The sequence below is a fragment of the Hoplias malabaricus genome, chromosome Y (genome assembly GCF_029633855.1).
Source record: "Hoplias malabaricus isolate fHopMal1 chromosome Y, fHopMal1.hap1, whole genome shotgun sequence".
Classification (NCBI taxonomy): domain Eukaryota; kingdom Metazoa; phylum Chordata; class Actinopteri; order Characiformes; family Erythrinidae; genus Hoplias; species Hoplias malabaricus.
The window spans coordinates 41,609,364-41,631,748 of NC_089820.1; the positions used below are offsets into that span (position 1 = coordinate 41,609,364).

Below are 22,385 nucleotides of genomic sequence, written 5' to 3' on the forward strand. Positions count from 1 at the left end.
AGAGAACGCAGGTGGGGGCGGGGCAGATCACAGACTCAGTGAGAGAACAGAATGGCTCTGTACGATTTAGACTTAGTGCAATTAAAAAACTCAAAATATCGATATAAACGATATAGCCTCACTCCATATCCCCTGTTGTTCTATTTCGATTTCTTTTAATATGTCAGTATACCGCCCAACCCTAATACCAAGCAACATAAAGGCTGTCTACTATGTAGAGCAACTTATGGTGGGACCCAGGCAGTCTCTATTACTTTAACTCAGCCCTCCTTAATCCACTTCCAGCTGTAGACCTTTACTACAATCAATAGATTTATTCTGTGAGCGCCTGGTGAATGTTGAAAGGTGAACAATGAAGGATAAAAAATTCAATTGTGAAAATTATGGTTGGTGCTAATCCAAATTTAAATTTCTGACAAAAGCATAAACTATTTGCGTTGGAACTGTGTAGAAATATATGATAGCATGGAATAAATGATGAGTGGTCAGGATTTATTGAACTTTTTACACTCCTGTCATCTAAAAGTAATGCTGTGCTAGCAACATAGAACACTGATGTTTTCTTCAGGGCAGTTCACGCATGCTCCTCAATGAAATCTGGATTCACCTACATGCATTCCCTGAATTTAGTTAGGCTTTCAGAAGCTTGAATGATGGCCCTAAAATATGATCTCGTGTTAATATATAGTTTGTAAGGGAAAAAAAAGTTTTTTGTAACATCTGGACACATCATTAAATGTGTTTTACAAGCTTCAAAGTTCCATGTTTAGTTTAGAACAGTGAAAAATACGTTATATACACTGGCTTATTGGTAACATCCCATTAAAAATCCCTGTGTGTGCTTGTGAAAATAAGAGGGGGAAAAACTTTTATGAGCAACTAATAACATGTCTTTGGGGTGATTTTTATTAAAAGCATCTTACAAGAGAAACACACAAAGCAACATCAATAATTGACATTTAAATGACCTGTACAATTAGGGTTTGCAAAACATGCATCAGATACATTACAATGTTATCATCATCATCATCATCATCAACTTCATCAATAGCATTTACCTTATACATGAAACCGCACAGACACATTTCATAATCACACTTAGTTCGCTTCATTGGGTTCTTCATTCTCTCAAACCCAAATTGGACTATTAAAATAGAACCATGGCTATAAAAGAAAGGCAGCACTTACTCACTTCTACAGTACAAAAATGAAAATAAATGTCAAGAAGCCCTCGAAAAAACGCTCCAGAAAAGCTGAAGGTGTTTTCTTCATCCTTTTTTTTTTTTTGCTTTTTTTTTTTTTCAACAATAATCTCTTTATTTTCTTCATAGGTGCCACTCCCGGCCCTGGTGGCTACATCCAAAAGAACTTGGAGCCCTATTACATTATTTATTAAAAAACAAAAATAAATAAAATTAAAAAAAATTTAAATAGTAGGCCACTTGATAACTTAGTGCTGTGCTACCTCTTGATGACAAGCCGCCATCGCAAAAAGCTGTTTTCACACCATAGTAATTCCTACGGTTATTCGCTAGCGTTACAGTACACACAGGTAAACAGAGCCTCAACTGTCAGCATCGTGGAACAGTTCTTAAGTGGAGGGAGGAGAATCACTCAATTGAGACGTTCAAAACACAGCAGTGGAAGGCAACACATGCTTGGTTATACCGGATTTTAGTACAGATGCACCGCATGAGATGCCCTACAGAAGGGGCAGCACCAGAGAAGGGAGGGTCAGTGAATCTGAATCTCCCAGACCTGGGATAAACTGCACCCATGGAGCTTAAAGAGACAACATAATTCAACAAAACAATTTACTCAAATTTAAAGAGCAGTTCACAGAGTACATTTGGCATTTGGTTGCTAGATAACAAGAAATAGAACTAGTGCAGAAACAGCAAGCAAGAGCTTATTTGTTTGGACACAAAGTACTAGGCAGGAAAGGTCAGTCTATTGCCCAGAGGAGAAAGATATCTATAGACAAGGAAAACAAAATTGTGTATTGTCGTATCCACAGTGTCTTGCAAAAGTATTCTCCCTCTTTGCATTTTATCTATTTTATTTCATTACAACTTGTATTTAAATGTTTTATCTGAATTGTATGTGATGCATCTGCACAAAAGTTGTTGAAGTGAAATAAGAAAAATAAAAAATTGAAAACTGGCATGTGCATATGTATTCACCCACTTTGCTAAGAAGCCCCTATAAAGTTCTGGCACAACCAATTACCTTCAGAAGTCATAGTGAAATGAAGTCCACCTGTGCGCAATCTAAGTGTCACATGATCTGTCAGTAAATACACACATTTTCTGGGGACAAAGTCGGGGACAAAGTTGTTGAGAAGTGCAATCAGGGTTGGGTTATAAAAAAAAAAATACCAAAATCACTGATGGTTCCCCAGAGCACCATAAAATCCATTATCATCAGATGGTAAGAAGATGGTACCACCAAAAAATAAAAAATAAAAAAATAAAAAAACTGCAAAGAGAGTGCCTACTGCCAAGACAAGAGTGGCCAGAAAAAAAGCTTTTACTTACAGACAAAAATAGGAAGGCTTGTTTTCAGTTTGCCAAAAGGCATTTGGGAGACTCCTCAAATGTATGGAGGAAGGTGCTCTGGTCAGATGAGACCAAAATTGAACTTTTCGGCCACCAAGGAAAATAGAAAATTACTAAGTTTAGGGAGGGTGAATAGTTATGCACACTGTAATTATATTGTCCTATTTGTTGTTTGCTTCACAATAAAAAGAAAATGAAATGTTTAAAGTTGTACGCATGTTCTGTAAATGAAATGACGCAAACCCTCAAATAATCAATTTTTCCAGTTTGTGAGGTAGCAAAACTCAAAAAATACCAAGGGGGTGAATACTTCTCACAAGGCACTGTATGCCATTGTATAGTGGAAAGTGCTCCTTCGCGTCCTTTCCTCAAAGTTCCCAAAGGCACAGTAATTAAGATTAGCAGGGATTCTATGGCCACACACTGCTTAATTGAATGAGTTCTATAATCAAATAAAAGGACACCCCCACCTCCCATGTCCTACGGTAGTGTCTGACATTGTGTTATCCTTCACCATAGTTGAGTTAGCTGCCATGTAAACTTTCAATGCCAAACGTCTTGTACCGCCTCTAGGACGCAGCCCTCCCTACTGAACAACGATTGTAAGGCTCCAGGCCAGTAATATGTGCGTTGCTCTCATTGAACATGGGAAAATATTGTGTATTAATCAACCTTAAAAAACAGGGCTGATCTGTTTTACAGTTATGTGGTATTCTCTTGGACAGGCCCATTGTTGGCTATTAACAAATGTGAGCAACAGCACATACAAGCCCCCAAAACCCAAAATCACAGATCCCTCAATTTACATTCACAGGAGCCCTTTTGCACAAAATTTAAAAATGAAACTCTCTCAGGTAAAACAACCTATTTACGGTACTATGCAAAAAAAAAAAAAAATGTCCCAGACCACACTTAACCGCATTAATTTCCAGTCAAAAACAGCCATTAAGTTATTCATTTCTTGAACCTGCCTTGCCTAATAGCAATAGGAGTCCTGGCAGACCATTAAATGGTCACCAGCAGGTAAACAGTACTCAAAATATAAACAAGTTTAAGCTTAAACAGTCCTTAATAAAACAGGCAAATCAATGTTATATGCTGACATTCCCAGAACAATAAACAGGTCACCCCATTAAACTTAATGACTATTTTAATGGAAAATTAAACAAAGGGTGGTCCTATGACCCACACTGTACGGTATTTCAGCAAATGTGGTTTACCATGCAAGTTAGAGGTTGAGAGAACCAGTTTGTATAATGTCTAACACGCACACAAAAAAGGGTCTTTATCCCAGGTCTGATCTGCCCATGCTAGCACCCGGTCTGACCAACAGTTATTTCGCAGAACCAGTTTAAAAAGCGCCATCAGTTGTAGTTGGCTGCTGAATATAACAAGTGCTGAAAGGTTTCAACAGCCAAGGCAGGAAGCAGTTTTTTTTTTTTTTTTTTGGTAGAACTGGTTGAACGTCACTGAATAAAAAACACTTTTCACACTTCTTAATCCAATTCTGCAAAATATCAATGTCAGATGAACACCCCTCTCCATCCCAAACCAAAAAAAAAAAAAATTACACTAAATACAAAGTGTTTGTTTGGAAGGCAAAAAGGGACTTCAGAGGAAAGAGTGCATTATACGGAAGGAACAGGAACAGAATTACAGTAGCAATCTTGAGACGCAGTCCTTGGCGTATTCACAGAAAAAAAAATGTTTTAAATCACCGGCAGTTTAGAGTCTTGGTGGACCTAGTCCTTTGATAACGGAGAGTGGGGGAACAAGAGGGGCGAAGCACAAAGTCAGAACTGAATTGTCTATGCAGCTTTTGCTTTGTGCATGCATATAAAGTAATGTCTATTGAACACCTTGTGGAGGGAAGGGATTTCAAAATCTTCTGGGCTGAAAGTCTGGGTTATTTATAATACATTGTTTTAGCTGCTGCCAAACAAGTGCAGGTGCTAAAGCACAATCTCTATGGATATTTGTGGACATCAAATGAAGCAGAAATTTAAATGTGTTAACACGATGACCCCGCATTCTTTTATACAAAAAGGCTGAGCCTGTGATGATAGCCAAAATAGAATAGAATGAGCAGAGTCCCAATCATTTCCTTGGGCTTGTGACATATTCGCTTACAAAATGGAAGAAAAATATCATTCTAAACATAATCACATTCTTAAATATAAGACTTGATGAATAAGTAAAATCCATCTATTGTCACAACTATCACAGTGACATAACATTAGTATGGATGCACCTATCCGATATTAGGTTTGGATATCGGCCCCAATATTAACAAAATTGGCTGGATCAGGTATTGGTAAAAAGGCAGATCCAACCGATATTTTGATTTACACTAAAAGTCTTTTTATGACGTCAGTGCAGCATCAGAGCACGCTGGAATCTCTCTGGTGACTGCTGCTTCTGCCCGTGTCTCACATGTGTTTTGTTTGTTGTTCAGTTGCTGTTTTTAATTTATGGCTGTCTGTCTGTGTGGGGACCTCAGTGGACTGGTTTCTCCATTGCTATCTCTGATGCTAATGGCTGGCCTGCTGACCAGAGGAGTCCAAGCCCATCACTACTCTTTGGCAACTTTCTGCCCATGTTTGCCGTTTTTCTTGTCTGCGGTTCATGTTCTGCTCTCACTGTTGTTAGCTGTGGCTGATGTTAACTGAGGGAGTTTGTCATATTTTGCTGCAGCTTTGCGATTTCGCGATTTGCTAATTCCGGACACAGCTTCTGCTGATTCAGAGCCAGTGCTTGGTTGTGGGATGGTTTTCTGCCTCTGTATATCCTGTATATCCACTGACTGCGCCTATAGACGTAGAGACTCTGCAGCTGTGTTGTCTGTGACATTCAATCTTGGGACACAATTAAACCTTGTGGCTCGGTGCTGCACACTTGACGATATTCATTTTGTTTTATTTATTTTTTTGTTTGTTTTGTTGTGTACACTTTGTGTTGCTATGTTTTTCAATATTCTTTGTACTGTGTATCATAGTGTAAGCCCTTTGAGATTTTGAAAAGCACTATATACATGTATTATTATTATTATTAATCATCATTTGCATGCTTACAATGTTTGATTACTGATTGTATTTGACCAAGGTCACAACTGTTAATTTCAGTGACAAATAGCATTTCAGTATGTGTGTTGATTTGTTATATTTTGTTAATATTTTTGTAGGTAAAGTTTAAGTCAATCCTTATGCCTTAAGTCTCTCCCACGAGGTGGTTTATTAATCGGATCGGAATCAGGTATCGACAATACGCAAAGTATATATATCGGTATCGGAATTGAAAAAGTCGGATCCGTGCATCCCTAAACATTAAGCTAATTTTTAAGGCATAAATATTCCTTAATATGAGACATTAAGACAGTGCCCTTTGCTTTGAAATAAGACGAAAGGAACTCCTTAAGCCTAAGGGTAAACTGATGATATGACAACACTGAGAACACAGTCATTACTTATGGAATTTTGTAATGAGCTTATTCTTGCTTACAGATATGAGGGCACAAGGCTAGCTGGCATAAAGTACACAGGGTCATCCTAAAAAAACAAAAACACTAGCATCTTGTGTGGGTCAATGTGCATTTGAATTGAATTTGCTGAAAGAAAACAAAAATTAAAAGAAATGTCTAAAAGTGAGTCTAAAACTCACCTCTGCATCATATTCTTTCCATATACATTTACCATTATTAAAAATATGTTTCAATTTCATTGATGGCAACTCTCTTTTTTGGGATGCTGAATATCTTTATGGCAAGTTCTGTTTGGGGTTACTCTGAAGTGTCCATTAGCTGGAGAGGCCTAGGTCGCAGGAGGAGTGGAAGAGCTGGGGTTCTCGTCTTGGGATGGGGATGCGGGAGCAGAACCGGATGAAGCAGATCCATGTTTGCAGAACTCCTTAATTGTGACAGTGAGGTGGTTGGTGGCCACATCTGTGACGACCACGTTGGCACAACTAGGTGCTCGCCAGTCAGGATCACCCCTTTTTGAAGCCTTCTTCTCGGTTGCTGGACGAGAACGGGTACCTGCGGGTGCTCTAATTCTTCGTCCCGGCCGCCTTCTTCCACCTTTTGGTGCCCTCTCATCATCATCTTCAGGTGAGGACAATGAAGAAGAGGAAGAAGAAAGGGACGGCGAAGAGGGCAGAAAAGTGGGAGTGGATGCAGATCCAGGCTTATTGCCACCACTACGATTCTGAGGGGTGTCAGAACCGCATGATGGCATTTCAGGGCTCAGAACTGGTGGGGAAGACCGGGTGTTTTTGGGAGCTGCCTGCTGGGGTCCGGGCTGGATTTCAGGAGGAGAGGGCGTGTCGCTTTCAGACCCACTGGAGCTAGAGGGAGAAGGTGGTGATTGGTATGGAAATCTGGGCTTTGATGAAGGGCGGCCTGGGCCTCTGCCTTTAGCTGCAGGGATAGACCCTGATCTCCTGCTAGTCTGAGCTGCAAGTGGCAGGCAAGGCTGAAGCCCGAAAGGCTGGCCATACATTGGGAAGCCAAGCATTTTCATGGGAGGCTGGAAGGGCCTGTAGGGCATGTCCCCCTGCCTCTTGCCGATAATGCGATTCCGGGAAGGAATCTGAGCCCGTCCTTGATGTGACTGAGCTGGCCTGCTGCTGCTTGCTCCACTGCACTTGTCAATGACCTTCAGATTGAGGATAATACGACCCCTCTTGACCTCTCTGGGCTTGACCCTGCGGTTGAGGATGCGCACGGTCTCAGAAAACGGAGAGACAGGCGGCCGCATTGAGAAAGCGCCGTCCTGGTCGTACCGGGGCAGGGGACGGCGGGACATGCGATGGCAGCGATGGATGTCCTTCTTCAGCTTGTGGGATGCAGCCAAGGAGTGTAGTCTGGGTGTCGGTGCCAGGGAGGATGTGGATGAGGAAGATGGAGCACTGGGAGGGACAACATTCGGAGAGGAAGAGCAAGGAGGAGCGTGACGAGCATTGGTGCCTCTGGACAATGTTTCACCTGTTTGAGCTCTCGCCTAGGAGAGGGATAAATGTTAAAAAGGACTGCAAACCAAATAAAACATTACATACATGTCGTTTTGCATTGAGTATTTCAACCTAAAATTTAAAGAATTTTATTTTAATATGGGATTTGTTTTAAATATATCAGTAATATTATCAAATAACAGTAACTATAAATTATAATGTGAGAACATCCAAGCACATTTCAGATATTTTGGTTTCAGCATATTTTGCACTTTTATTATTTTACTGATGAATATTAAAATAAATGAGGGGCAACCAATATTTTCATGTAATTGAGGCAGACTACAATGACACTATATATATATTGTAAAGGAAAAAATAAAATGTGTCCTGTTGCAGCAAATATAATGATACTGTTGAGTTGAGAATTAGCACAACAGGTAGATGGAGAGGCTGATACCTTCAGTGTGTTAAGCTGGCCTCACTGTCAGAATTCTGCCAGTTGCATTCTAAATTGGGTATCTGCACATCCGCATATACCCACATCCGTGTATCAACAACAGAATTGTGATTGGTCTGTTTCTTTTTATGCAGTAGTAGGCGGTCCTTGGCAATGAAAGGCTACTTTTAGAAAAACGTCTGAACTGTCCACAGTGGTGCATGAAACTAAAAGTCTAAATAACAGTCTCCAAAAGCTCCTATGTAATTACATTAAATGTTACATTTAAAAACTGAAGTTATACAAAACTGCTGCATGATGCTTAAGAGGTTGATTGATGGTAATTTTGAGGCAGGATTCTGGACCTATACATATTCCTTAAAATCAGAGTAGAGAAGCACATGCAAGGCATTGTAAAACAAACCAGTTACCAGAGAATACATATTTTAGCATTATATTCATAACTCAAAAGACGATTAGCTTTAACGGTTGTTTTGAGTAATACATTTTCCTTATGACTCATAAATTATGACTCCTGGTTCCCCAGTAAAGAAACCTGTGTCTATGGAGTCACTTGGGTTCTTTAATATTTGTAAAAATATAATACTGCAAACAAAAACGCTTATCTTTTTAATGTACAATTTTTTTTCTTTACACATTTTCTCCACCTTTGTTTTCAATTTTTGCATTTATGCAAATATTTCCCTTTATGCTATATTTTTCTGTGCTTTTTTTTGGCCCCATCTTGGTGTTGCGTCAAACAGAGTCTTGGTCAGTTCGTGTTCTTCAAAAAATCTGTGCTTGTCTACATGGTTTATTACAGGAGCCTGCTTGTGAAAATGCAAAGTGGGGGAAGCTGCTAGTTAGTGCATATGTTGAACATGAAAAAATTGGGAACATTATAACTAATGATAACTTGCTGAAGTATACCTGAAATAAAGTATTTATTTAAACCTGCAAAAGCCTAAATAAAGTTGGAAATATATACCTTTTCTGTTATTAAGAAATTTAAGACATTCAGTTATCTACAGTGTAGTCAGTAAAATAATGAAAATGTTTGTATTCACTAATGGGGTGACATTCTTGTCTTTTACTGTGGGAATGTGGAGAAATATGATGTTGAAGTACCATATTCATTTATCGCTGGATAAGCATTTCTCCATAAACTTACGGCCATATAGTGTATTTAAGACAAACCACTGCTGATGTAATATGTACACAACACGCAGCATTCCCAGGGCACGCCTCACTCCTGCTTCAGCACCAAGCCGGATAAGTGTAAAACTCATATGAACACATTACAATAATAATTATTTGTAAATGCAGACAGGGAAGAGCAGCTAAACGTACAACAAACAATAAAGAGAAGCTCAAACCTTGAGGATGAAGTTTTTTGGTTTAGGTCCCCGCTTCTTTGGACCATAGAGCTCTTGCTCTCGCTCCCTGTGAAGAGAGGGAAACGCTTCATTAGAAACACAGCATGATGTCACTGTGTAGCACCGCAAGCACCAGCAGAAAAATCAGATAGACTGGGCTTAGAAAATAGTGCAAAGGAAAGAAGTATTTGAAGAGGGATTGATAGTAAAGACGGATTATTGGATGGATTACATTTCCATTACTACTTACAAAAAGCATGGCAAAAATATGAGTGTAAAACATGCCCATTTATGTATAATTTACAAGTTCTCAATCCTGGTCCTGGTGGGTCACTGTTTAGAGGTTCCTCTGCTCCCAACACACATGATACAAGAAATTAGTTTATTAACAATCCCTTTTGACGTTGAAGCGGGTGTGATAGAGTGAGGAGAAACCTACAACAAGCAGAGTATAGGCATAGGACTGAGCACCACTATTTTAAACCAGCACTCCAGCAAAATATTTACAGAAGCCTTATAGTATTGACTGGCAACTATCTATTCAAATAGGCCAGACACATTCAATAATGTTTCAAAAACACATCGGATATCATTAGTTATATGTAATGAAAACATTTACCAAAATTTGGTTCAAACAACAGAAGAAAAATGATTAGGTGTATATATATATATATATATATAAATAAAAAAAAACATGAGCAGAAATCCCAGTAATAAGAATGGAAAGCCAGCTCTGGGAACAGTTTTGCCTTTTGCCTCCTGATAAAACTATTTATATGAGAAGACAAGGTTGATCCCAAGCAGTCTTAAGTTATTTTAAGACACTTCATACAAATTCAAATGAGGTCTGTTAAAGTGATCCGAACCTACTTCTGCTCAAAAGCTGTGATGAGTCGAGCATCCAGGATGTTTTCTTCTGGCTCCCACGTGCTGTGCCTGCAAAGAAATAAAATACCATCAGGATTATGAAAACAATCAAAAGTACAATCAGGATAATAAAAATATTAAATGTGTACAAAGAACTACATCTGTTTGCTTTTATAACACTCAAACTACACTATGAGGACATATAGTGTAAAGTCGCACACTTACTTCAGTGCCCATCCTTTCCATTTCACCAGATATTCAATTTGACCCTGCAGAAAAGAGAAGGAATTAAGCCTTATAATCCATACATCATGCTTAAAAGTAGCTTATTTTGTCCTCTTATTGTCATCATGTAAAAACTTCTCTGCTCATGGAAAATGACACCTTTATAACTTATTTATTAGGAAAATCATGTCCCCTAATGCCTTAATATTGTATGAAATATAGGCTAACTCTACACATTTGCCTTGGTTTAGTACGCACAGATCTATGAATATGCAAGTAATCCCCATATTTTATCAACTTGCACCTCTGCTCCTGGTCTGCAGAGCAAATAAGCCCCACACGAGCTGACAAGATTGGTTTCTTTTTTTTTTTGTTTTTTTTAGATATGCTCTACTGCAGTCAGTTATGCATTGTACAGAAAATAATGAAACGGAATAGTGCTTCAGAACTGTGCACTTTGTGTAATATATTGATACGGTTTGCACAGCGTAATAAGGTACGGCTAGTGACCGAGCTGCGAGTAGGCCTCCTTCTTCCTCCCTCTTTACCCCCGCCATCCTCAGCGTTTTTGTCAGTTCGTGTTCAAATTTTCCATTCCACCTTAAGTGTCTGCCTTTACGAAGATGAAGTACGCCTCTATTTTTTCCGTTCCACTTTAAATGGTGACTTCATTAACGAGGATGCGATAAAATAGGCTTCTTATTCATCCGCTCCTCATTCGAATGCACCGTTCCACCTTAAATGGGCAACAGAAAATTCGAGTAGAAAGCTTGAACGGAAGCCTCGTACATTTAAAGTGGACAGGAAAAATACAAAGAAAAAAACGAGTGAATGAGAAAGCTAAGTTCAGTCTCGCTAACTCGCTTAAGGTAGAGGATGTTGTCCATCCACCTTAAATCGTGCAGAATTTAAGGTGGAATTGAATGCTAATGAGTCCCGCCACCCGCCCTCGCTCCTCACTTTCCGCACGCGCCGTTTCAGGATGGCTTCGGCAGCGAACACGCGCTCTCCCATCGCCGAGAGCTCCATTTCTTCATCCGCGTCCACCAGCACCAACACCGCCGCAACCACCCGCCTCTCCGCCGCCAGTGACCGAAAACAAGTCCGCGGCAGCCAACCAGTCCGCACTGCCGCTCGCTCATGTGAACCGACTCCCAGAAATGAATCAATTGAACCGATTCTTTGTATATGCTAATGTTCATATTCAATTTGACCGCTTCTTATGAAATCCGAAAACAATGATTTCAGAGTTAAAATGATAGAACGCTGAATGTATGTACCTTCTTAATTTATAAAAAGCCAAGGGCACAACACATCGTCAAAGATTAATTTTATTAGGATTAATAAATATAACGTCATACAATAACATATAATAATAATAAATATACTATAATAATAATAAATACCCCCCTCCGCCCCCAGTTTACATTATAGTGTAGAAAATGTCTGCATACACCTTATTGAATATAAAGCCAATTTTTAAACATTCAACTATATATGTTATTCACAGTTTAAGCCTGAGAAATCATACAATTCCACATAATTATAGCACATTATTCCGGTTCTAACATGTGGGGGTCAATGAATCTTTGAGTCGGTTGTTCGATTAATCAGTTTAATGGGAATCGTTTCAGTCAATCAAATGGAACATTCACGAGAACTGGAACTAGAATCACGTGGTGCAGGGTTTTGTTCAGCCCGTGGAATGAACAAATGTCAAATTATAATATGGTAATCAGATAAAAATAATATTAAATTATCTTCTGTTTGTGTAAAACTGTAATGTGGAATTATTGATGCTAATCTATAATTATTTAATAATATTTGTTGCTATTTTTAATAAGGTGGCACTCATCTTATAAGAGAAGAATGACATGAGATTTTTATACAAATAATGCATGGTTTAAATAAATGACAGAACGGCTTGTGAATGTTGGGAACAAATGAAAATACAAATTGTTAATTCAAAACTGATTTTAATTGTTTTTGCCTCCTCTGGGGCTCCATACACAATAAGGTGGAGCGGGGTCTATATGCTCTATTTTGGTCCCGCCATCTACGCCAGATGAGCGTTGCTGATTGGTAGAACGGCATCGACGAGAGCGCTCTCGGCAGCTCACTGGCTCAGAGGCACGTCAATCAAATCTTGAGCCTGCTCAGGTTGATCATGGTGGTTGATGTCCAGTCAAAAAGTCAGAGGTTCAGCGGTTTAAACTGGAGACAGGATTAAGGTAAATATATTTGAAAGTGACACCATGACGTGTTAATAGATCCATGATCGTGTTTCGTAACGAAGAAGACATTTAGGAGGATTTGGATAATATTTGTAGAGGTGTATTTTTTGACTGTCATGAATTAGCTCTACACGAATCAACGTGTTTACTGGGGGCAGCACAGATAGCAACGCTCATTCTTATAAATGTTTAGTTTTGTATTGTATTGCGTTTATGTGGCTTAAATGTTTGTGTGTGTTTTATTTATTTATTTTTTTTTTGTTTGACCACGTAGGCAAGGTTAACTTACTTTCGGTTGTTAAGGCTGTCTTCAGACACCCGCTGTCAAAGGTAAAGCAGCGTTAAAGACCTGTAGTGCTCCTAATGTTTAATGTATTTGTTTGTTTTTTTGTCAATGTTTTACACCTGTATGCATTAGCAAAGTCAAGAAAGTGCCTATAAGCACCTACCAAAGCACATCGTTTCGATATTCACACACACACACACACACACACACACACACACACAATATATATATATATATATATATATATATATATATATATATATATATATAACATTTTATTTATATATATATATATATATATATATAACATTATTTATTTTTGCATATGTTTTGTAAACATGCCTTATGTCTAAATGTGGAATGAGCCTTTGGAAAAACTAATGTTACAAGCATTTTAGGCTATGTGTTGAAGACTGATTGTTAAAAAGGTGTATTTTTTTCATTTCCCTCCTGGCTGGCTAATGCAGACAATATCCAGTACAATTAGGAATGTCACATCTTTAAGAACATTTGAGATTTCAAGTACATTGTCAGTAAATAACCTCGCACCACCAATGTCACTTTATCTACAACAGTCAGAGTACTGGTCATTCACTTTCCTCCGATGTTTCTTTTTTTCAAACCAGGTCAGAATGCAATTCTTTGGTCGCATTTTGGATACTGTGTCTTCCGTGTCCAACCTATTCAGTAACCCATACAAAGTACGGGATGTCCAGTTGTCTGAGTATAATGGGAAAGTGAGGCTCCAGCAGGAGGGGAGAATGCTACTATACAGGATCAACACCAAACAGTCCTGGGACTGTGTGCTGCTCTTACCTGAAAACTCGTCCATGGCTCTAAGGTGAGTGGCTATTAGCTAACATAACAGAACTAGAAGTCATTAGAAGTGGCATTGTGTTGAATTTGGAGAAACCGCTTGAACCGCTGGTCCTCCCAGCCAAGCAAGCTATTCTCCACAACATCAGCATCAAGCTAGAGTCTATCAGTGGCTCCCACCAAGGTTGTAAGAAACCTGGGTGTCATGGTTGATGACCAGCTGACCTTCGCAGATCACGTTACCGCTGTAGCTCGATCGTGCCGCTTCTCCCTATTCAACATAAGGAAGATTAGGCCATACCTAAATCAACATGCAGCACAGCTCCTTGTTCAGACGTTAGTAATCTCCCGTCTTGACTATTCCAACGCCCTCCTGACAGGTCTTCCGGCCTGTGCTGTGAGACCGCTACAGATGATCCAGAATGCTGCAGCACACCTGGTTTTCAACCAGCCTAAAAGAGCACATGTCACACCCCTATTAGTTGAGCTGCATTGGCTACCCTTAGCTGTTCGCATCAAATTTAAATCACTAATGATGGCCTTCAGAGTATTCACTGGTTCTGCTCCCATCTACCTCAATAGACTCCTAAAACCATACGTTAGCACCTGCCCTCTCCGTTCCTCAAAGGAGCGCCAACTAACACGACCAACCCCCCGTACAGGTCAGTTGTGGCTATTCTCATCTCTGGTACCACGCCGGTGGAACGAGCTTCCAAGCACTATTAGAGCAACAGAAACCCTCTCCGCATTCAAGAAATCCTTGAAAACCCAACTCTTCCGAGAGTATCTCTTGCACTGAAAGTCTTTCTTTAATGCACTTATTACTTCCTGGCATATTGCACTCAGTGTAAGGTATTTTGTATAAATTGTGCTGTAGTTTGAATGTTAGATCCTCTTTTGTAAGTCGCTTTGGATAAAAGCGTCTGCCAAATGCATAAATGTAAATGTTTTATTATTTGTGATATTTAAATTCTGATTTGACAGGTTTACAGCTGAAACTTTGTAAATATTGCTAATAAATCTAATTTGCAATTTTATATTGTTGCAAATACTGGTGAACATACATGAAAATACAGACTTGTTAGTTGTTGGCTCTGATATGGTGGATGGATAAGGGCTGGTTCTGCTGACTGTGTGACATTACTTAGATAACATTAGAGCTGATAGACTGAGATTTTGACACACTACATTGGACTGAGTGGCCATTAAGCTTTGTCATCCTCCAAGTTCCTAGGGCAGTCACAAGAATGCTGTGCTCTAGTTATTTGGCTTATCACAAAACTCTTACAAAAAACCCTTGTTCCATCAACACTGATGGACTGTGGAGGTTCTCACTCATTTGTCCACAGTTCAGCACAAGCACAAACATCAGAGACAAACCTTCATTTGTTTTTTTTTCCTAGTCATAACAGCCATTAAATACAAATTATTTCATTTCATTCATTCATTATCTGTAACCGCTTATCCAGTTCAGGGTCGCGGTGGGTCCAGAGCCTACCTGGAATCATTGGGCGCAAGGCGGGAATACATCCTGGTTTGGGCGCCAGTCCTTCACAGGGCAACACAGACACACACACACACACACACACACATTCACTCACACACTCACACCTACGGATACTTTGGAGTCACCAATCCACCTACCAACGTGTGTTTTTGGACAGTGGGAGGAAACCGGAGCACCCGGAGGAAACCCGCGCAGACACAGGGAGAACACACCACACTCCTCACAGACAGTCACCCGGAGCGGAAATCGAACCCACAACCACCAGTCCCCTGGAGCTTTGTGACTGCGCCACCGTGCCACCATAAATACAAATTTTATTTATAAATTATAAATTATCATTTAACTTAAATTATCATTAAAATGATCATTTTATTGCACAAAAAACCCTTATAATTGTGTTTTTGTAAATGGCAAGAAAGAGGAGTTTCATCAAGGAAAAAGCACTACAAAAGCATGTGCATCAATTTGTTCTGTTATTGGGATAATATTGTATCTAAAAGTACTTGTGAGTTTGGGTTAGACTATTTGATAAAATGGTGATTTATTTATTTATTATTATTATATATATTTTCTGCTTTATTTCTCTCTCTCTCTCTCTCTCTCTCTCTCTCTCTCTGGAGTGGTATTTGCATACGGACTGCATTAATACACAACTGACATCACATTTTTCACAGGCGGTATTTTAAATGGATAAACTCAGTGTTTTTCTATTAGTGACTGTGTGAGTGTATGTCGCCCTGTGAAGTACTGGTGCCCCCCTCCAGGGTGTGTTCCAGCCTTGCGCCCAGTGATTCCGGGTAGGCTCTGGACCCGCTGCATCCCTAAACTGGATAAGTGATTACAGACAATGAATAAATGAATGTTTTTCTATTATTCAGTGTTCAGTCCCGTTCCGCTGAATCCATGGTACATCATTGTATTTTGCTACTTCTTGCTGTAATAAAAATTTTCTATTTTTTATCAATTTCTGAGAGACATCCCGTTTTTCCTACAGCATAGTATTATATAATATACATAGTTTGAAAAAAGGTTAAAAACATGTTAGTATTTCTTATTTTAATATTTCTAATCACACTTAGTGTCACTGCCATACACACAATCACTGTCTCTTTGAGAAGTCTTTGGTGTTGCTAGCTGGATTGACTGTGTGAAATTGTCCACTGGTGTGAGTGACCATGTGAGCATGTGATGCCCTGTGATACACTGGAGCCCTGTGATGTTTGGGTAGGCCCTATACCCACCATGACCATGATCAGGATAAAATGATTACAGAAAATGTGAGTATTTATATAGGTATATATTATATATTTATCTTGTTGGACTTGGAATTGGAATTTCAGTCTCTATCATCATTTCACAGATAAGCGACTAAAGATTCTTTATTTTGTCTTTAGTATTGCAATGGATTGTATTTCTTTACTCGGACTGCTTCCCCCACGACCCGGACCCGGATAAGCGGTGGAAAATGGATGGATGGATGGATATTGCAATGGAATTATCTAATAAGCAGTTTTGATGAGTTATCAGATATTGAGGTTTCTAGCATGAAAACCATTATAAGATCAAAGTCACTTGCTCTTTCTCTCTAGGTTGTTCCAGGTTGGCTCAGAGGAAGATGCTATGAACTGGTTTGCTCAGTACAGCCTTAAGCTCCGCCCATTTTATGAGACGCTCCGCCCTCCGCTCAAACCAGAGATGTTCCAGCCAATTGTAGACTGCCTAAGGAACCATCCAGACTGGAGCTCTGCCCATATTGCGGTGGATACGGGTCTTCATGAGTGCCTCAAGCACAACTATGTTTTAAGGTGAGTGGTTAAGGCCAAATTAATAATGAGGGCTGAATTTACCATTTAAATTAGATATATTGATGACTTATATATTTTACAATACTTTAAAATGTGTTTTGCAGAATTTACTAGGAGAAGGCTGCTAATAGGGAGTTTGCTCCTACTTTACTGCTGTAATAAATTCTACTCTAAACAATAGTTTACAATAGATACTTAAATAGTGCTAGGTGAATTTGATGATAGAGACCCACAAGAAAAATAGTGAGGTCATGTATTGATTGTGAATAGTTCTGGATCACAAACATCACTCTGACTAATCCAAAAGGTATTGGGTGGAGCTCCATCACTCCAGAAAATCCGAATCAGCTGCTCCACAGCTCAGTGCTGGAGCACTTTATACCTCTCTAGCTCACATTTCGTACTGAGCATGTTAAAATTTTGTTCATGCTATGCTTTTCTAAGGAGATTATTCAGTCCATGACTGTCCACAGTGGTTGCACCTTAAAGTAGCTGAATTCAGAAACCACATATGGTGGCTCAAGTCTCCAGAACAAAACAAGCCCGGCTATGTAACACTTAACAGATTTTACTTGTTGGCAACCTTTAGGATTTTGGGAAATTTTTCTCAACACACTATAATTTTAAAGGAGCAGTTATTTTTTTCTAAAGATGATCCTTCATGTTGTGAAACAGCTGTTACATAAAATCTAGTGGCCTGGATATGTCAGAGATATTTCACTAAATATATCATAAATATGGCTGCACCTATCTAGGGGACCTGCAGAATTGGCCCCAATCAAGCAGTGTCCACAGCGTATGACATGGCTTTGACAAATCGTGACAATCAATTAGCCTAATAACATTCTTATCTTGAACTGGCAGCTATACCAATAGATTGAGGCAGAGGACTGAGAATGCCTGATAATAGGACTATATGCAAAATATATAAAAGGTCTTAATACAAATATTTTCATTCTTTAAAAATTATCCAATACATTTAAATGAATTGTGTAATGGACAAAATTGTTTGTGAATTGCATGAAAATGTGTTTTCCTTTGGAAAAGAGGGAAATTTGGAAGTGTTCTAAAACTTTTGAACACAATTTTTTTATGAACTTCAAAACAGTTTGGTTGTTCTCATGTGATTTGTACTTTTCAGAAAAAGAATGTAAAAACAATGAATAATGACTTAATAATGACATGCACTATGTTGACAAAAGTATTGGGACACATACACATGACACAGACAGTAGATTTTATAACATTCCATAATTCCATGGGGCGTTGGTCCCACTTCCGCAGTTATAATAGCTCCTCCTCTTCTGTGAAGGCTTCATACAAGATTTTGGAATGTTTCTGTGGGAATTACTGCCCATTTGTAATGAAAGAGCATTTGTGGGATCAGAAACAAATCTGTGCACTGGGACACAGTCATGCTGAAACAGAAAAGGGTCTTCCCCAAACTGTTCCCACAAACTTGGAAAGATACTGGTGTCCAAAATTTTCTGGCATGCTCAAGCAAGAGCATTTCAAGCATTTCCTTCACTGGAACTAAGGGGCCTAGTCCAACTTCTGGGGAAAAAAACCCATAGCATTCCTCTTCCATCAAACCTTATAGCTGGCATAGTTCAGTCAGGCAGGAAACAATCTCCAGGCATTCTGCAAACCTAGACTCATCTATCAGACTGCCAGATAGAGAAGCATGAATCAACACTGCATATAACATGTTTTTACTGCTCTAGGGTCCAGTGCCAGCATACTTTATACCACTCCACTCAATGCTTGGCATGGTCTTTGGTAATGTAAAGCTTGCATGCAGATGCTCAGCCATGGAAACCCATGCCATGATGCTCTTGGTACAGTTCTTCTACCAATGTTAATGCCAGATGAGGTTTGGAACTTTGCAGTTATCAAGTCAGTAGGGTACTGGCGAATATTACGCCCTTTGCAACTCAGCACTTGTCCACCACACATTTATGTGGTCTGCCATTTTGTAGCTGAGTTGCTGTGGTTCCTACACATTTCCTCTTTTTAGTAATACCCCTCACAGTTGATCATGGAATGTGTAGGAGGGAAGAAACTTCATGAACTGACTTGTTGCAATGGTGACAGTCTATTACAGTAATGCTCTGAAATTTAGTGAGTCATGTAGAATGATCCATGTGTGTGAAGGCAGAGTGCATGGCTCTGTGTTTGATTTCATACACCTGTGGTATTGGAGCTGAATGAAACACTTGAATTCATTGATTAGGTGATGGGTCCCAACACATTTGTCCATACAATGAAAATATTGTTTGCTACCTGTTAGTTGTAAGGTGACTGAGACACACACTACTGTTATTAGCTATTATTTAAAAATGCTAAAATGCTATTGTCTTCTATCTGTTGCAGTCAAATGAATGTGCGGAACACTCATGGCCAGACACCTCTTCACATCGCATGTGAGCGGGGAGAGATCAGCTGCGTGCGGGAGCTCTTGGAGGAGTGTCAGGCTCGAACTGACATCAAGGACAAGAACGGAGACACACCCATGCACTGTGCAGCCAAACAGAACTCAGCATCTATTGTAGAGGTGAGACTTACACCAGGAATGACTGCACAAACTAGTGTTTCTGTACTGGACAAGGATGGGGCTTCATGTATTTTGGCCAGTGAGTGGAAGCAGAATGTGTATCTAATTAGGTGGCCTGTGTGTAGATGTACAGGTAAGCCTTTCACTACATTATCGACTTATCTAAAATCAGTATAATCCATAGTGTTTACTACTTATTTGTTTACATACGAATGAACGTAATCTGTATTTTAGCCACTCACTCTGTTCTCTTCTATGGTTTTCTCTGGTCTCTCTGTTCTGGAGCCTTTATTTGAATGTATTTAAAAACTGTGGTTTTATTTTATTTATGTTTTATTTATTAAATTACTTTAAACATAGTTTATGTGTCATTATGTGTCAATGTCTAAATATTCTTAATTTTTTTCTTAAAAATTAATTGCTTTTTAAAGGGGTGTAATTGCATTTTTTTGCTATTAAATTATCATTTTACCAGTGCCATAAAATCACCTTAAAATGGCAATATTATAAATTATCCCAATTATTTCTGGGACTACATAAGGACCACAAAGATGACCCTCCTGACAGGTCTATGTACAAGGTATTTGTTTCTAATAAAGAGGCCTATGAAGGTGGGTGTTTCTCATAAGCTGGCCAGTGTTTAGTGGTGAAGCAGTTACATTGGTTATCTGGATGGAGGAATTCAATCTAGTACCACTTGTATAAGCTGGAGTGGCCAGAACTGTTCATCCTACATTAGTGTCTGACCTCACTGACATAATGTTGGATGAGTTGGGTGGCCACATGTATTTGTCAATAAGCAGTGAGCAATAAGAAGCCTTTAAAAGGGACCTATAACCTTTTTTCCCACATGTTAACACATTTCACTGGGGTCTGTGACATGCTCTCTTCAAAATACCCCAGTGATCAATTTGGTTCCGTTTAACTTTATCTTTGTGCTCTCACATAAACTCAGTTCAGGTCTGTGATTGGAGAAACTCGGAAACTCCAGCGGAACAATTCTAAAGTATCTGCTAGCTACATAAGATGCACACAAATTCAGAACGACTTATTTTTTCCCTTATATTCAAACTTAAGCAGAGCACAAAAATCTAAATGTGTTGTTTTATTTGAAAATTTGTGGATTGGTTGATGCACCATATTGCCCAGTTAATGTGTTAATGCAGTCATGAAATTGTATTTTCATATGTCCCTTTTAAATGTGCATTAATTTAGCTGTGGTTTGACGATGGAATATATTTCTTTATTACAGGTGCTCTGCTCTCAAATGTGTATGGGGATTAATGAGGTGAATGTTGCTGGGGAAACGCCACTGCACATAGCTTGTCGTCTTGGGAAGGTGGAGACTGCCAAGGCTCTGATGAGGGGCGGAGCTTGCTGTGACATCATCGGGGGTGCGGGATACCCCATCCACACAGCCATAAAGTACAGCGAGAGGGGGTGAGGAAGGGGCAACTTTATCTACTTGATATACATAACACAGTTATTCACACACTGGGCCAGATCTGTCAGAACACATTTTTGTCATTATGAAAATGTAAGTACAGTGATGAAGAGCGAGTTAATAAAATAAATAAAGTCCTTTTCCATCAAATATTCTACAGAGGTGGTACTCTATTCCAGACAAGAAAATACACCTTGAGATATAGATATTTTGTGCTAGGTTTTCTCACACATGTCCATGAACATAGCTGTGAGTATACTTGTGTAACACTGTGGTGAGAACATGTTTTTTTTTTTTTAATCTATGTTATTTGTTTATTCTGAAGTCTCAGCTTGCAGATGAAAAAAGCTGTGGCTAAAACAAAGGGTATAATTGTTGCACCTCTCTCTCACATACACTCTCTCTTTCTCCCCCTCTCTCTCCCCAGCTGTGCTGAGGCAATTCTAGCTGCTAATCCAGCTCAGCTACATGCAGAGGATCCTGTTTATGGGGGAACCCCTCTACACTGGGCCAAAACTGCTGAGGTCAGGAATACTCCCCATTAAAACCCCTTATAATGATTGCTATGTAATATTAATTATCTATAATATATTGGTTAATAATACCTTACACTTTTTGGTATCCTTTTGTATAATTGCTCTCATGCAGTTCTACTAGCTTAAGAAAGTGTATATGGCTCCTCCATGCATTACTATTTGTTCATAATAACACTGGAAAGACCAGAACGTTTTAAGGTTTGCATTTCTGTTGTCAAACAATGTCATAATGCAGTATGAAACTTTACATTACAAACTCATATACTGTTTAAGTGTTTTAAGCAACTGTATCTTTGTTTATGCCCAGCATTATAAAGTAGTATGTGTAACATATAATAACTTTATAGTTTTAAATCAGAATCACAATTTCCCAATCACAATAGCTACAATTTTTAATATAGCTTATAAACAGAGCAGCCAAAGCATTAAAATGATTTCACTGTTCCTATACACGTACCACATGAGTGTACTATGTAGTACTATTACTCTGCATATTTTGTTAACCCTCTTTTACTTTGTTCTTTAATGGTCAGGATCCCCCATATACCACCACAAAGCAGGTATTTTTTGGTTGGTGAATCATTCTTAGCACTGCAGTGATATTGACATGATGGTGTGGTGTTGTTTTTTGTGGTTGAGTTTTTTAAGCAGCACACTGACCTCTGTTTAACTGGTGGACTGTTCTTGTCCAAACCAAAGATGCCCTGTCAAAGGCCAATCTGAGACAACTGATAAAGTACTTGAATATTCATTCATTAATTAATTAATTAATTAATTCATTCATGCCCTGTAAG

The 22,385-nt window shown here is 39.0% G+C and overlaps 2 protein-coding genes across 4 annotated transcripts in view; one reads left to right on the forward strand and one right to left on the reverse strand.

Moving 5' to 3' along the window:
• Positions 1 to 787: 787 nt before the first annotated feature.
• Positions 788 to 11,565, reverse strand: LOC136678008 (chromobox protein homolog 6-like). The gene is made up of 5 exons (XM_066655757.1): positions 11,370 to 11,565; positions 10,410 to 10,453; positions 10,188 to 10,253; positions 9,318 to 9,384; positions 788 to 7,552 (listed from the first exon to the last, which is right to left on the reverse strand). The coding sequence occupies exons 1-5, from the start codon at positions 11,436 to 11,438 to the stop codon at positions 6,365 to 6,367; spliced, it is 1,434 nt and encodes a 477-aa protein (XP_066511854.1). The 5' UTR covers positions 11,439 to 11,565; the 3' UTR covers positions 788 to 6,364.
• A 989-nt stretch (positions 11,566 to 12,554) lies between these two features.
• The window catches only part of LOC136679518 (85/88 kDa calcium-independent phospholipase A2-like), a 31,119-nt gene continuing 21,288 nt past the window's right edge, over positions 12,555 to 22,385 (forward strand). For all 3 annotated transcript variants that reach the window (XR_010796555.1, XM_066658100.1, XM_066658101.1), the window contains exons 1-7: positions 12,555 to 12,640; positions 12,918 to 12,973; positions 13,556 to 13,770; positions 16,842 to 17,057; positions 19,431 to 19,611; positions 20,864 to 21,051; positions 21,483 to 21,579. Coding sequence is in view for 2 of the 3 variants with exons in the window: in XM_066658100.1 (XP_066514197.1) it covers positions 13,562 to 13,770; positions 16,842 to 17,057; positions 19,431 to 19,611; positions 20,864 to 21,051; positions 21,483 to 21,579 (891 nt within the window). In the remaining variant the exon portion in view is untranslated. The remainder of the gene's footprint in view (positions 12,641 to 12,917; positions 12,974 to 13,555; positions 13,771 to 16,841; positions 17,058 to 19,430; positions 19,612 to 20,863; positions 21,052 to 21,482; positions 21,580 to 22,385) is intronic.